The 16,143-nt window shown below is 42.2% G+C and overlaps 1 protein-coding gene across 7 annotated transcripts in view; it reads left to right on the top strand.

The window, feature by feature from the left end:
- USP6NL (USP6 N-terminal like) overlaps window positions 1-16,143 on the top strand; it is a 203,817-nt gene that overhangs the window by 133,443 nt on the left and 54,231 nt on the right. For all 7 annotated transcript variants that reach the window (XM_043553006.1, XM_037889328.2, XM_037889330.2 and 4 more), the window contains one exon: window positions 15,150-15,257. In XM_043553006.1, coding sequence (XP_043408941.1) covers window positions 15,150-15,257 — 108 coding nt within the window. The remainder of the gene's footprint in view (window positions 1-15,149; window positions 15,258-16,143) is intronic.

Consider the following 16,143-nt stretch of genomic DNA (forward strand, 5'->3'; position numbering starts at 1 on the left):
CTGCTTGAGCTAGTGTGCTAAACATTGCAGTGTGGCCACAGCAGCAAGGATGGCAGGTCAGGCTAGCCACCTGAGTGTGTACCCAGGGAGTTGGGTGCAGGATTGTACTCAGGTGTCTAGCCTGAGCTGCTGCTTGTGCTGGTGTGGCCACACTACTATTTTTAGAATACTAACTCAAGCAGAGCTAGCAAGTGTCTGTCTACCTGCTCTGAGAAGCACCCTCCCAGCTGCTGCATGGACATATCTAGCTCTTCATTTTTCCTAGTACCACTTCCCATCTGTAAGATGGGCATAATGATGTTTACACAGTTAAGTGCTAAGTAATGTGTGCTTGCTGTCCTATCACCCTCTTTGGAAGGAGATGGAAGAGGTACTGGTTACCTGCGATAGACTTCTGCCCTCCCTTCCTACAAATGTCTTTTAAAAATACCCATAAATATTTCTGTAAAGGGCAACACACAAATTGCCCATTATGGCAGGTTTTACAAAACTGTTTATTTTGATACATAGTTTAAAAGTACTAGACTGTAACTATAGCAACAGTAGCTTTAAGTGATATAGGGGCCAGTTGTGTGAGAGAGATGGTGTCTTCTGTAAGAAACACCTTTGCCGGTTCAGACTGGGAATCTTAGGCCATGGCTTCACTTGTGAGTTGGAGCACATTAAAGCAGCTTCGGGCACCCTAACTCACGACATGTCCACACTGACAAGGCACATAAAGCGCCCGGACTCCGTGGCCGGTATGCTTCTGGTACTCCACCTCTACAAAAAGCATAACGCTTGATGCGCCCCAGCTGGAGCGCCGTGGCGCCAGTGTGGACGCCCTGGTCAATTAATGCGCTCTGATCGGCCTCCAGAAGCATCCCACAATGCCTGTTCTAGCCACGCTGGTCATCACTTTGAACTCTACTGCCCTGCCCTCAGGTGACCAACCGTCGGACCCACCCTTTAAATTATCTGGGAATTTTGAAAATCCCCTTCCTGTTTGCTCAGGAAGGCATGGGGTGCTCTCAGCAAATCTTTCCAGGTGACCATGCCTCCATGTGCCAGGCGATCCCCAGTATGGAGCAATGGTGAGGTGCTGGACCTCATCAGTGTTTCGGGGGAGGAAGCTGTCCAGTCCCAACTGCGTTCCAACCGTAGCTGCGTTCCAACCATAGGAATTATGATACTTTTGGGCAGATATCAAGGGACATGATGGAAAGGGGCCATAACTGGGACACACTGCAGAGCAGGGTTAAAGTGAAGGAGCTATGGAATGCCTACCACAAAGCCCGCGAGGCAAACTGCCACTCCAGTCCTCCGCTCCTGCGACCTGCTGTTTCTACAAAGAGCTGGATGCAGTACTTGGGGGCAACCCCACCTCCACTCCGAGTACCACCATCGACACTTCAGAGCCCAGTTCAACAAGGCAGGAGGAGGAGGAGGAAGGCGGGAGCGAGGGTGCTGAGGAGGAGGGAGACAGCCCGGCATCCCTAAATGCATGCAGCCAGGAGCTGCTCTCAAGCCAGGAGGAAGTAGCCAGTCGCAGCGGACAGTGCTTGGGGAAGGACAAACACCAGGGGAGGTGCCCGGTAAGTGGCTTTTATTTTGGGAAGGAAGTTGTTCGGTGCAGGCTCTTGGGGCGAGGAGGGTTAGGGCTGCATGCATGCCTAGATGCGGAATAGGGCATTGATGTGCTCTCTCACATTGCGGTAATTGGCCTCAGTGATCTCTTCAAAGGTCTCATGCAGAAGCTGGGCCATTCGCTTGCGCAGGTTCCTTGGCAGAACTACTGTGCTCCTTGTCCCAGTCAGGCTAACATGTCCGTGCCACTGTTCCGTGTGGGGCGAGGGGACCATTTCTGCACACAGGCAAACTGCATATGGGCCAGGGCAGAAGCTGCATCGTAGTAGAAGACCCTCCCTTGCTTCCCAGGTCACCCTCAGCAGTGAGATATCTTCCAGAATGAACTCTTGTGGAAAATGTGGGGACAGTGTTCAGTATAGGGGCCCCCTGCAGCTGTTAGCTCTCCCCAAGGCACAGAATCCCAGAGGACAGTATGTCCGTGAAACAACCAGTCCCCCTTGCCCCTGTGCTTACTTACCATTTTGGGGCTCCTATGGGTTATGTGCACTCATTTTGGGATGGGCAAATGCTGCTATTGTGTAGACTGTGCTTGTCTTTAGGTACGGGGGAATCATTGCTCTGTCTGGTATGAACAATGCTGCCTCTGTTAAGTGTTGCATTTTGGCTTTACAGATTTTTTCAACCTTGAGATCTCAGCCATCCTTGTTATCATCGGCCAAAAGACTGCAAAGAATTAGGAAGCAGCCATGTAGAGGCAAAGAGGACCTGCTGCATGAAGTAATGCAGCTTTTTAATGAAAATCAAAAAGCGCCGGAGTGGTGGGAGAGTGAAAGGAGGGTCTGCCAACAGAATGCGGATCACCGGCACCAAAGCACGGAGCGGTTGCTAAGCATTATGGAGCGCCAAGCAGACTCAATACAGGCGCTCCTAGCAATGCAGGTGGAGCACTACCACGCCTACCCACCCTGCAGCCCTTGTCCCAGAACTCCTTCCCTTGTGCCCCCATGTCACCTCCAACCCACTTTCCCCCATATCTGGGTTCTTATCGCCACCAGCTGCCTCCAACACCTGTAGCTTCACCACCCAGTCCTGCAAACTACAACCCTTACCCACTGCACTCAACCCCCATCATCATGCATTTTAGCCAGCCTTTGAAGTGCAGCACTCATTGCACAGCTCTCTAGACAGGAAGGCTGGGTATGATAACAGGACATACGCAAATCTGTGATTGAACCGTTCCCCACACCACACCACCCCACCCCCTTGCCCTTTGTTTCCCAAGCAGTTGTGTTTCTTTTCAATAAATGAATTTTCTATTCAATAGTTGGATTTTTTTGGCTTTGAAAACATTCTTTATTATTGCATTAAGTAAAAGATTCCTTAGCACAGAAAAGCAACAGGCACTGCAAGTCCATGTAGCAAACACAGATTCCTACTTACATTGGAACCACCGTTCTTCACTCCCGTGCAGGGCACCAAACATTACTGGTGGCTTTCAGCCTCAAATTGCTCCCTCAAGGCATCCCTAATCCTTGCAGCACTGCTCTCTGGCTGTTCAAATTCAGTCCCCAAGTGTTGAACCTCTGAGTTCCATGCCTGAGTGAATCTTTCACCCCTCCCTTCACAAATGTTATGGAGGGTACACTACGAGGATATAACCATGGGGATATTGTCATCGTCCAGGTCCAGTTTCCCATACAGACAGTGCCAGGGCCCTTGAAACAGCCAAAAGCACACTCCACAGTCATTCTGCATCGACTCAGTCTGTTATTGAACTTCTCCTTGCTGCTGTCAAGGCTCCCTGTGTAGGGTTTCATGAGCCACAGCATTAAAGGGTAAGCGGGGTCTCCCAAGGATCACAATGGGCATTTCGACTTCCCCTATAGTGATCTTCTGGTCTGGGAAGAAAGTCCCGGCTTGCAGCTTCCTGAACAGGCCAGTGTTCCGAAAGATGCATGCGTCATGTACCTTTCCGGGCCAGCCTGCGTTAATGTCAATGAAATGCCCATGGTGATCCACAAGCGCCTGGAGAAGCATAAAGAAATACCCCTTCCAATTAACATACTCGGAGGGAAGGTGGGCTGGTGCCAGAATTGGAATGTGTGTCCCATCTATTGCCCCTCCGCAGTTAGGGAAAGCCATTTGTGCAAAGCCATCCACAATGTCATGCATGTTACCCAGAGTCACGGTTCTTCTGAGCAAGATGCGATTAATGGCCCTGCAAACTTGCATCAATAGAGTTCCAACGGTTGACTTCCCCACTCCAAACTGGTTAGCAACCAATCGGTAGCTGTCTGAAGTTGCCAGATTGCAATAGCCACTTGCTTCTCCACCGTCAGGGCAGCTCTCAATTTCATGTCCGTGCGCCACACCTTTTCTGTCCTTTCAGTCTGCAGTTTTTACCTGCTGTTACCTAAGATTAGATAAGAGTATTTCTCACTATATTCCAGTTCTACTTTGGGCTTGTCTTCTTTGCAAACTGCCCCGCCTCATGGGTCAGCTAGCTCCAGCTTTAAGCACCACTTAACTTGAGCTAGAGATTTTTGTGTGTGGACTGAAGTGGCGTTAGAGGTAACACTTGAGTTATAAAACTCGAGTTTACTGGATTGTGAAGACGCACCCTTTGGGCATTTGACCGACCTTCATGCACAGTTAGCTTCACTGTTCTGCTATATGACAGGTTTCAGAGTAGCAGCCGTCTTAGTCTGTATCCGCAAAAAGAAAAGGAGGACTTGTGGCACCTTAGAGACTAACAAATTTATTTGAGCATAAGCTTTCGTGAGCTACAGCTCAGTGTAGCCCACGAAAGCTTATTCTCAAATAAATTTATTATTCTCTAAGGTGCCACAAGTCCTTCTTTTCTTTTTGTTCTGCTATAGACGTTCTTCTGTCATTTGTGGGTCTTGCATACAACAGTTTTAAAAATAGGAAAATGTGATTGTAAAACCATAATTGGACTCTGTTGCAGCTGAAACCATTTTTAACTCATGTGCATGTTTGTTTTAAAACTGATAATGTTTCAGGCTGATAGTGTCCCTTTAAAAATCCACAGGGCCCCTTTATTTCCTGAGTTTCATTTGAGATAGATGTATGTGTGCGCGATTCCGGTGCCTGGGGCGCACAAGTAGCACTCCTGCTCAGATGAGTGGGGTGTGTGTGTGTGGTGTGTTTGGTTTTATGTGAATTATTTGTAACATATTAATTTTATATGTATCTAAAATAATACAGAGCACATTAATAAATTACATTGAAAGAAAAAAGTTAACCTAAAGTGTTACTAGTAACAAAAATGAGTGAGGAATTTTTTCAAGTATGAAACTCAATTTTTGAGTTTTGAATAAAGTTAATTGTTACTTTGGAGACTAAGTGCAAGAGATTGGCTGATGATTATGTTTTTGTCTGTGTCCCCCTCTTCTTTTTTTATCGTCAGTGTAAATGTAGCTGGATCAGGATTAGTACTGATTGTGGATAATACATCTTGAGCAGCATTTTGTGGGCAGAAATTAACTTTTTAAATAACACTCACTTCCTAATTTCCAATAAGACAATAGAGACGGTACTTGTACTGAGTAAATTTGTACCTCAGGTGTGATGGGTGATGCTATCTGAAGTGTCATATTGCAAATATAAAGTGGGTATGATTGAAACAATGGCCACTTGTGCATGCCATTAAGATGGACATTTACTGTTCCCAATAGAATGGGGAGTACCTCGTTAAAGGCAACTAATTGAATAAAGCACTATAAATAATGGCAGGGATAATAGAGCTTTATTCAGCAAGGGGCTTTATTTGCCAAAGGCTAGGAACTCATTGTCCACCCTGATCATCTGAACACTACTGAGCACACAGAGACTCTTAAAACAAGAATTGAGTACTTCTCCCACCCTCTCCCCATACACACAACATGAATGATCCAGAACACAAACTGAGTAGACTTCCAGCTTCCCAAAATATGCCAAAGATGGTAAGATTAAAGTATTGTTTATTATTTACTATTTATTAGAGAGCTGTTGCTGCTTCTCAGTAAAAGCTCTAATAAAGAGGATGTGTGTGTGGCTAGTGCTTCAATTGTGAGTGGGGGACAGGCACTGAATGTGGTAGCTCCTCAACCCTGCCATTCTTAAGGCAGCAAAGAACAGTGCCACAGTTGCTGGAGTAACTCCTGTCTTTCTCTTTCTGTCTTCTCTTTGTGTGTCTAAAAGCCAGAGAAGCAGCTTGTACCTAAAGAAAACTTACAGACATTATCTTAGAGCGTCCCATTCCACCTGACATCTCTGCAGTTTGGGGGAGGACTGCTCCTGAAATCAGTATATTAATAAAGCACCGTAAAGAGAATAGCACCATATTATTGCAGAGTTGTGGACTATAATTGTAGTTGTGAATCCGTTTTGGAAAATGCAGTAATGAGATATTCCAGGAATGCAGAAAAAAGAGAGGAGGAATAGGCCCTAAGGATAGAACAACCACGAGAACAACTAGTGTAAGTAGTTGGGCAGGACTTCTGTAATGACCTTTCATAATATATTACTGAGAAGGTTTTGCCTTCAAGAAACGTCGTATCTGTGTATGAGAGTGAATTTATTTGATTATATTCCTCTAAAACTTTTTTATTCATAATTGCAAAATACAGTTTTCTTTAATCCTCTCTTTTGTAAAGCTGCTTATCTACTGCTTCCTTAATTCTTTCCTTCTTAATTTTTCAGTTGGCGTTAATGGGAAAGCATTCGTGTGTGAGACAGAGAAAAAGAAATAATTTTTAGGCAAAACTAGATCTGCCTCTTCAGATTTAGGAAATATTTTAGAGGTTATGAAAGATGTAAGACAAAGTCCTGGACACTGAATTTCTTCTTTAGTCATGTTTTATCTCACTGTGCTGCCCATATTCCTAACCTGTGTTGCAGAGGTAGGAGTGAGGAAGGTAGTTCATTCAGTCCTTAACTTCTCTGCTGATACAGCTTACAAAGGTGCTAGTTTGAATGGATTATGAACATCTGACCACTAGTAACTGGACTGAGACCAAACAGCCATCTGAAGGTTAAGATGTCAAGTCTTGGTCAGATTTGAACTGGTGACCTAAAGGTAATCAAAAGTGCCTTAATAGAAACCATTTTAAAGGTAACTCAATAGCTGTATCTCAAAATGAAGCCCATTGGTTCCAAAATAATAATTATTCAGAAACCTCTTCAAGAACAGGTTGCACTTTCAGACACTGTAATGGTCTCCTGAAGCTGCATAAACTACCCTTTTGCCTTTTGCATGTCTGTTGCTTGTCCAAATAAAATACTACTCTTTTCCAGGAGCAGCTTCTTATGTAGAAGATGTCTATTGAATGGCAAAGTTCCTCAATTTCTATGTTCTTGACACCAGTTCTCCTAGTTTATGCTTTTACTTCCTAATTGTATTCTACAGTAACAAGCCAAGGTACATCAAGCCATCAGTCACTACTCATATTAAAGCTTTCCCGACTTAATGTGATCACAATTTTCAGGAAAGATAAAATAAAATTCCACTTACTATCTTCCCATTCGAATATTGACAACACTATATGTCTGCCTTTCACGGTCTGCCTTTAGCTTTAGTTGAGAAGCTATCCACAGAGAGAGGAGGTTGGGGAGGGGAAGGAGAATCTGCCAAGAAAAGGTAACTAAGTTTATTTTAGAATTCATAGAGGATGTGATAGTCAAATCTCCACTTGCTTTATGTTCAGTCTTCAAAGCCTGAATAAAGTATCACTTTCCCCTCTCTGAGATTTCAGAATAAGATAGTGCAGAGCTCTTATGCTTGCACTCTCCTGTTATTGTTACAAAACCCATGAAAGATGAAATAACTAGTGAAAGCTCCATTATAGCAATACATTCCTTTAGGACCTCAGGATTTGATTCTTATCCTTGCCATGATTGATTCTTTTTCAGCTGGTGGCCTCCCTCAGCCTCCTGGGTGCCCAAATGACGATTCTCACTCTTAACAACTAGATTTTCTGATAGCTGCCTCATTTCCCTTCCTGAGCCAATTAGATTTGTGAGCTTGCTCTTGCAACATGGTTTGAGAAGTGTCTTGTTTTTTTATTTTTCAGAGATATTTTCACAGTAGCCCACAGAGTATGTGGGAACATTTTTGGGGTGTGTGTGCAAGTCTCATTAGATAGTGTGCATTTTACAGTCAGGTAGATTGACTAATTGGCTGTTGTAACAGATCTTGTTGAGCACCCACCTTGTGGCCACTTACACGATTGCTGTGAGGAGATCCAGATGCTCATGTTTTAAGGCTCTGGAGTCTGAATAGAGCCCAGTCTTGGCAGCAGCTCAGGGTGCATAGATCCCCAATTGAGCACCCTGTCCTGAGAATTTAGACCTTGTGGCTCACTGCATAGTCCCTGAAAGCAGTGCAGAGCTCTCAGAATTCCCCTGTAGATCAAACATGCCTTTGATGGAGTTCTGGGAGAGAGTATGAGTCTTTTAGGTTACTGTTAACTTTCTCATGGGGCATGTGATAAGGTATAGCACATAACCCATAGAACTTTGCACAGAATTCAAATACAGTATTGCTCTTTACTTATCACACAAGAAATACAGACCTATAAAGATATAATGAACCCTACATGCATTTCCTTGCCTCAGTTTCCTCACTAATACAGACCATTCTTTGGGCTGGGGTCAGAGTCCTTTGAGGTCATCCATTTTTTTTCTGTTGCAATGCATTGTTTGTGTGCAGAAGTATGGAGCCTTCTCCCCTACAGCTCTTCCTCTCTGACTATGGCCTGTCAGTCCCCTTCCCCTCTCCTGCTCAGACGTCCTATGTCTCTCCTTTTGAGTCTTCGCCTTGTGAATCCTTTTATATTCTCCTTCTTTTAGTCTGTAGCTTTGTGCTACTTGGGAAATTTCCACTCTCCAAACTCCCAGCCCCCCTGCAGATCAATTTGGCTGAGCTGGTTTCCCACTCCAGCAGTCTCCTTAGCATAACTATTGTGTAGTCAAAACACAGTTATTAAAGTTAAGTCCTCCCCGTTGTACTCAGTCTTGTGTACCTGCTGCAGGTCCTGTCTGCAGTGGTGGAGACGCATACATAGGGGCTTTCCATGATACAGCAGTTTCAGAAGAACAACTTCATAATGTCAACCAGAATTCCTAAGTTGTACAAACAGATCCCCCAAATCATCACAGATACTCATCTTGCAAAATCAAAATGAGTTCGTATTTAAACTTTTCTTTTCCATTTTAATTCATGCCATGTGTTTTCACTTCAGAGTTGGAAAGAGCTACTTAAGGATTCTATTCTACAGCCACTTTCTCTCTCTCCCTCTCTCTTAAAGTGAGGGGGGCATATTCTCAGCTAGTGTAAATTGTCATAGCTCCATTGAAATCTGAGTTCAGTTATATCAATAGTGCTATGACAATTTACCCGAGCTGAGGTTCAGCCCCAGAGTGTGCCAGATGTAGAAGCTTGCATTTAAAAAAAAAAATGATTACATTTTTATACGTAATACTTGCATAATTTTTTCATCATGTTTAATGCTAAGGGCACTGTTCCAATTTCATAATGCTGTGCTGTTATGGAGAAATATTTTCAGACAGTAACAGTTAACTGAAATATATAATAACATCTCTAACAAGAAAAACAAATATGTAAATGTAGCACTATAATTTCTTTTAAATCAGATATTGTTATAGTTTGGTTAATGAAAATTCCTCCATTTCTGGAGGACTGTAATAGTTCTAGTGTGTGTATTTTGTTTTATTTTTGAATCTAGAGAGAATACAAAATCTGTTTATGATCATGCAAGTCATATGATAATATACAAAAATAGCTATTTCCAACACAGGTATATAACCGTATATTTGCTATATAGGGTAATAGCAATGTACAACTTAATGGTGATAGACTTAAATATGCTAATATTCCATTTGCTTTTTCATTTGACTGTTCTTTAACAGTGTAGTAGCTGAAGACTTATCATAAAGGAGAGGTTTTCTGTTGTGTATAGCTCCTGGTTTTGCTGAATATGGTACGGCTCTGTCTCTTCCCTCCTATTTAAAAAAAAAAAAATCTTTCACATTCCTTTCCCTTCTTATTGCCTGTGTAATTGAGCCTATGTCATGAAAGATTTTCTTCCTTCAAAGGAGATATCAATCTTGTTTCTGGCAGCTTTTGAGCTTCTTTCTGTCTCTGAAACCTGTCAGACAATGGGAGTCCTTAATCTAGTGTTCTGTTGTGTTTCTAGTCAGAATCTTGCAACATCTCTCAATAATGACAGGATCTGCCTCTGTTTAAATTCAGCAATAGTTCTGAGAGCGAAGTCACTGGATCTGAGTCTGTAGGGCCTGCAGGGAAGACAAAATAAGGTGTGGCATTATTCTGCAGGTTGTCTACATGCCTCTCCAGTACTGCAAAACTTCTGATCAAATCATTTACAAATGTTTGCTCACATCAATATTTTCCTGTAGCTTTGAATAGCCCTGTTGGGTCCTAATATTTTTTCAATGGACGATGTTCTGCTTTGTGAACCTTTCACTTGTTTGTTCAAGTTATTTGTGCTGACTGTTCTTCCAACTTCGCTTTCACAGAAGTTCTGTCAGCCCTTTTATCATCAACCTTCAAGTCAGGATTTCAAAGAGTTGTCCTAGTTGCTGGTTGTTTCAGCCCGAGTGGGCACATAGCGTAGTAGAGTTGCCCACTCTGTTGAGACCCTGAAAACAAATCTCTCTCCTTCCTTAGTGTCACTCATTTTCAAAGGATATTTTGTTTAATAATGCAGTGCTCAGGCCTTTGGCTGTTATTCCATATGATGATTCAGTTTCGTTTTTATTTCAGCAAGAAGTTTGTATCTCAAGTATAGATTATGGAGTGTCCATTAAGTGCAGATGCTCAGTATCCTGCTGACCTTTCCCCACTCCTCCTTTTCCCAACCCTATGTGTTTATTTAGAATATAGATCTGTTAGTAAATTTTTCTCCAATGTATAGGTTGTTGATTAAGAGAATAATTGATGGAAATGGATGAAGAAACAAGCAACAACATTGTTACGAAATGGCAAAAATGCTAGTTACTAAAGTACACCTGTACTGCAATAATTATCACCTGATTAGGAAAATGGCATGATATAGGGGACTGGTAATAGGATAGGACCTTTAACTTACTGATTACTAGATCAATTCCAGCCTAGTTTGATAGCTACTGAAAGTCATTACTATCTGATGGCTGTTGGATGGATATTTGGAAAAGAGCTGCATCATTCCAAAGTTCCAAACAAAAAGTACCACAATTGGTGTCCAAAAATGGGCCCTGAAGAATTAATCACCTTCTCACTTATGGGTAGTTATCCCTGCAGATGAAGGCTGAGACAGACTGGGCAATGGAGGTTGCCACCTTTCTAATGGCTGGTAACCTGACCAGCCTCTTCCCCAGGGCCCCACACCTTCTTCATGAGTTTCCCCTGAAGCCCCGCCCCCATCACTTGCTCCTCTCCCCCGGTAGGGTTGCTACCTCTGAGGTACATCTGCCCACACATCCTTTACAGACACTTGTTTGAACTTCTCCATTTTCATACACACACACAGTGGGAGATTTGCTTCATTAGCACACCCATTCTGGAGAGCAGAGGAAGGGAACTCCCCCTTTTGCATGTACAGCTGGGGTGAAAGGGAGGACTCCCCCCTACATTTATACAGATGCCCAGATTGGCAGAGAGACTACCCTTATTTCCACTAGTACCTAAGAGAGAAGAAGGTCCTACCCACTTGCACACAGAGTGAGTGTGTGGAAGGAAGAGGAAAAAGGTGCTTCCCATTTGCAGCGTGCCGACCCGAGAGAGGAGAGGAGGGGAGCACGTCTCCCCACCCCATTTGTTGCACACCTGCCAGTTCCCACACACTGCCAAACTCCAGGCTGAGAAACTTTCTGAACTTTCCCCAGTTGGGAGTGGGCAGGGCAGGGAGAGCTGTGTGCTGTGATTGGCTGGATGGGCAGGGCACCGGGCTATGATTGGCTAGGCTCTGTCCCCCTTCTTATGAGGGTGGTGAACGTTCTCTCAGCGGGTTAAATTCAAATTGGCAGCAAGCAGTTTCCACAGATTTAAAAAAAAAGGGGGCGGGGGGACATCAGCGTTTGTCAAATGGCACCCGGACACACAAGCTGAAACCTGGACTGTCCAGCTGAAAACTGGATGGGTGGCAACCCATCTGGTGGGACTTTGGTGACTAAAGCCTGGTCTACACTTAAGTTTTACAAGCTAGGGGTCTGATTGTTTACTGAAATAGTTAAACTGGTAAAAGCCCTAGTGTGGATGCAGTTAAGTCAGCTGAGATAAAGGTGCTTTATACCAGTATAGTTAAAGCAGCAAAACTTTCTAATGCGGACAAGGCCTTACAATACTGCTGTCACCATGTCTGTTCTGTGGATAAACAGAGGATTGCAGCCTCCAAAAATGGGCAGTCCAATTCCTTTTACAAGCAGTACATTTCACCCAAAATTTTTAAATGAAAATTCTCACCCAAGCATTTGCTGGCCTTTTTTAACGTGCATGAAACTGACAAAATAATGTAGAAATTTAGGTTATGGAATAATAGCAGCAAAATGTATATGCTAAAATCTATACACAACCCCAGTGTGTCTCATTGTGCCTTTAGACAGCAAGCTTTTTGAGGATCGCAATCTTTCTGCTTGATGTGCATATACTTTTTGCAATGGTGAAGGATTGTGTACATCTGCCTTGTATAGTAGAGATGACAATTGAGTGATAAATTTCCCTATCTCTGAGAAGCTCTAAGTTGGCCACTACTCTTCATGCTTTTTAGCTTTCCACATTGTACTTTTGAATGGGCCTCTGGTCCTTGGATTATTAAAAATGAAAGAATTTTAAGAATTTAAATAATCGCCTAGTGTCACTAGTACCTTCCTAAACCTAAAGCTTAGATCTGAACTACTTGAAAATGTATCTTTAAAATGGGGATTTCTGTTGCCCAAATAGCCTAAAGTTTACCCCAGTGGCTTGTTTACTAGCCTTTCACCTCTGGAAACTTGAGTTAAAAATGAAATGAAAGTAAGACTAAGATTCTCTCTCTTTGGGGTGGGAGAGTTGTTTTTAAATTGCTGCCTAGATTACAATCATAATTCATACAGATGTTTTATGTATGCAGTAATTTGTCACTTGATCTACTGTGACTTTCAAAGCATGTTAAATTAAAAAACAATCCCATAGATCTATTATTGAATTACCTCTCGTTTCGTTTATAGTCAGTTTTTTATCCGCATGAAATGACTACAAAACCAGTTATGAAATTTCAGAAGAAAGATCTATGTTTTTTAATTATGCTGATATTGTGTACTGTCTCATGCTTTCAGTTATGATATACTAGGATAATGGGTGAGAAGAAATGCAGTACACAGTAAGAGTCAGTCTAGATTTTCTGTGATATAATAGCAAAATCTTTAGTGTACAAGTACTACAATGGTGGGTACAACATAAGATGCTGCAAATGGAAAAGTAAATAGAAACAATTCATTCTTAATCTCCAGTCCATTTGTCCAAATATACTTTTTAAAATTTGCAATAGCCTACATATTCCTCTTTGGGTATGTGGGTGTGTGTATTTATTAAAAAAAACCTCAAAATATATAAATTCAAAGATATTTTTATGTTAGTCACATATTGGTCAGGTTTATATCTTGAAGTATATTAACACTGTAACATGCTGCTTGGTCCATAGGGGAATGAGAAATGTATTGCACTGGATATAGGAGCATCAGAACTATTTGATTTAATACTGGCCTATTGTTTGCTATTTTAGTGATATTTCTACGGCTAACCAAACTAGCTATGTTAAGGTCAGATGGATTTCTGCTTACCTCAGAGCTATTGAGACCTGCTGTGGGTGAGGTGCATGTGCTTGCTTAACCATATCTCCAAAAGGATACTATTTTGTAGGTGGCATTCAAAGAAATACCATCATTTAAAAGCATTGTTTCCAGGAATGATTGATGCAGATATTCAACTTGTTTTGTAAGTGGGAAGAATGCTCCAGAGTATCATCCATTTCTGTTCTTTATCTCATTTCCTTCCCTCGCAGGGTTCCACATTGGGCCACAAATCCTGTGGCCAATGGAGGGTTGGATGAGTCCTCACTGATCTAACCTTTACTTTTGGTTCATGCAGGACTTTCCCAGTGTTTGACAATTTTGGTGGTGTTCCCTGTAGCCCAAGTACAGTAGAATGTTTTAGAGGCAGGACTTCCAAAAAGAATGGAAAAACATGGTCATTGCTTTTACGTGCTGGTATATGGGCTGTGTAATTGGAAGGAGATGTACAAGGACTGAGTGGTGCCTTTCTCCCCCATTTCTCATCCTTTCTGTATGTGTCTTAGTGCAACAACATATCTATGGGGAAATTAATTTGTATTGCATAATTAAAACTAGCTTTCACAACATGAATTGGCATTGAATCGGGCAATACTGTTACATCATGACTATCTACCATACAGTATTTGTCACTGCAGCCAAAAGCATTAAATCCTTTAAGAATGCATTTTTGTATAATTTGTAAGTCATAATGCACAGCTAAGCAGAAAAAAGTCTGGTTACTTGACTCTGATCAGATCTCTCCAAATGTGACAGTTACCAGAATATCTGACCTGAAATCTGTTAGTTTGATATGTAATATTTCCTGTATTTGTGATGGTCTTATACTTGCATGCACTTTAATTCAGGGTAAGTCTACACTACAATCAGGAGGTTTGAGTGCCATTTCTGTAGGCGTACCCGAGCTAGCTAGAGATCAAAGCTGACTTGAGTATCAATAGCAGTGTAGCCATGGCAGCAGGGTTAGTGGGATGGCTAGGCTCCTATGTACAGCTCTGCCCACGATGCTGGGTACATACTCAAGTGGCTAGCCATGCTACCACCCATGTTGCTGTGGCTATGTTTTGAGCTAAATCAGAGTTGTTTTGGGTATGACACATGAGCTGCGCTCACACCTCCTGATTGTTGTGTAGACATATCCTCAGTGTTACAGTCCCACAAGACATTTTCAAAAAGGATAGTGCCACATGTTTTGAGTGTTACTAATTTTTCAGAGTTTTAGTATACTACTGGATTATCTTTTTTCCCCCTCTCAGAAACTTTAACTTCTTAATTCACCCTGCATAATAATAGCGAGTTACATGTGGACTACTTGGGAACTGATTTTGTTTATGAGCTTAGTGCTTATGTACAGTGCCAGACTGACAACGCTTCAGGTCTCTACTCGTGGAATAAGTATAGCACAGGCAGCAGCAATGCAAGTTTCTCCAACTAGTCCTGCCATTGTGCACGTCCTGACCTGGAAGAGCCTCTTCCAGGAATGAGAGGATAGTTCAGTCTCCATGTCTCGTCCTTGGCGTCCCTGCTAAGGCTGCCAACAGGGATCCCAGTTACCAGTATTTATTAGACACGCTGAACCTGCCAAACTACTTCCAGTACTACTTCAGGGCTGATTGATAATATTATGACCTTCTTCTTTTGATGATAATGCTTGATGCAGGGAAGGCCCTCACTCAGCTCAAGGTTTTCTGGCTTGTTCTGCATTCAGTTTATTTTTTTTCTTTTTACAGTTCCATAGGAGAATTTATAAAGGAATCCCACTGCAGCTGAGAGGCGAAGTCTGGTGTTTACTACTTGATGTCCCTAAAATGAAAGAAGAAATGAAAGACTTTTATAATGTGAGTTTGCAAAATTTCCCCTTAGAATTACCAATCACAAACTCTTAGATGCTGGGAAATATTGAGCTTTTATTTTATGCAATGTAGCAAAAGGAGTAGAAATTGTATTTAACTGTATTTTCAACTCTGTAGCCAAAGAGAGACCCATGGGGGCTCAGCATTTGACCCACTTACTTTTTGGTTTTGTAATTTATGTAATTCTTCCGATTCCCTCCCTCATCAATCAAATAAATAAAGTGCAGTTCTACTCAGAAAAATGACTATAAAAGTAGCATAATTTTACTCAGCAGAATCTCCCCTTGCCCCCAAAGCCCTATCTGTTTAATTTAGTGAAAAAAGTAATGGGGGGCGGGGAGAGGGAAGGCTTTGTGTGTGAGTTTTTTCTCCTTGTACTGTTTTTTGTTTTTTACTCTTATTAGCCCTGCAGAACCAACACAACTTTGTGGGAGTGAACTTTTACCCACATGTGCACACTAACTCCAGAATGAGTCCTTATTCTGAATTAGCTTAATCCACTTTGGAAATTTATTAAGTTAATTTGAAATAAGAACATACAAACAATAAGGAATACAGTTCATCCACTTGAAATTCACCCACTGCTTTATTCTGGATTAATTTTCATGTGCGGACAAGCCCTAAAAAAAACCCTGAAACCCTGTAAGTTTGATTTCTGCTTTGCAGAAGGAAAGGAGTACTTGTGGCACCTTAGAGACTAACAAATTTATTTGAGCATAAGCTTTCGTGAGCTACAGCTCACTTCATCGGATGCATTCAGTGGAAAATACAGTGGGGAGATTTATATACATAGAGAACATGAAACAATGGGTGTTACCATATACACTGTAACCAGAGTGATCACTTGAGGTGAGCTATTACTGGGGGGTGG

The sequence above is a fragment of the Chelonia mydas genome, chromosome 1 (assembly GCF_015237465.2).
Source record: "Chelonia mydas isolate rCheMyd1 chromosome 1, rCheMyd1.pri.v2, whole genome shotgun sequence".
Classification (NCBI taxonomy): domain Eukaryota; kingdom Metazoa; phylum Chordata; order Testudines; family Cheloniidae; genus Chelonia; species Chelonia mydas.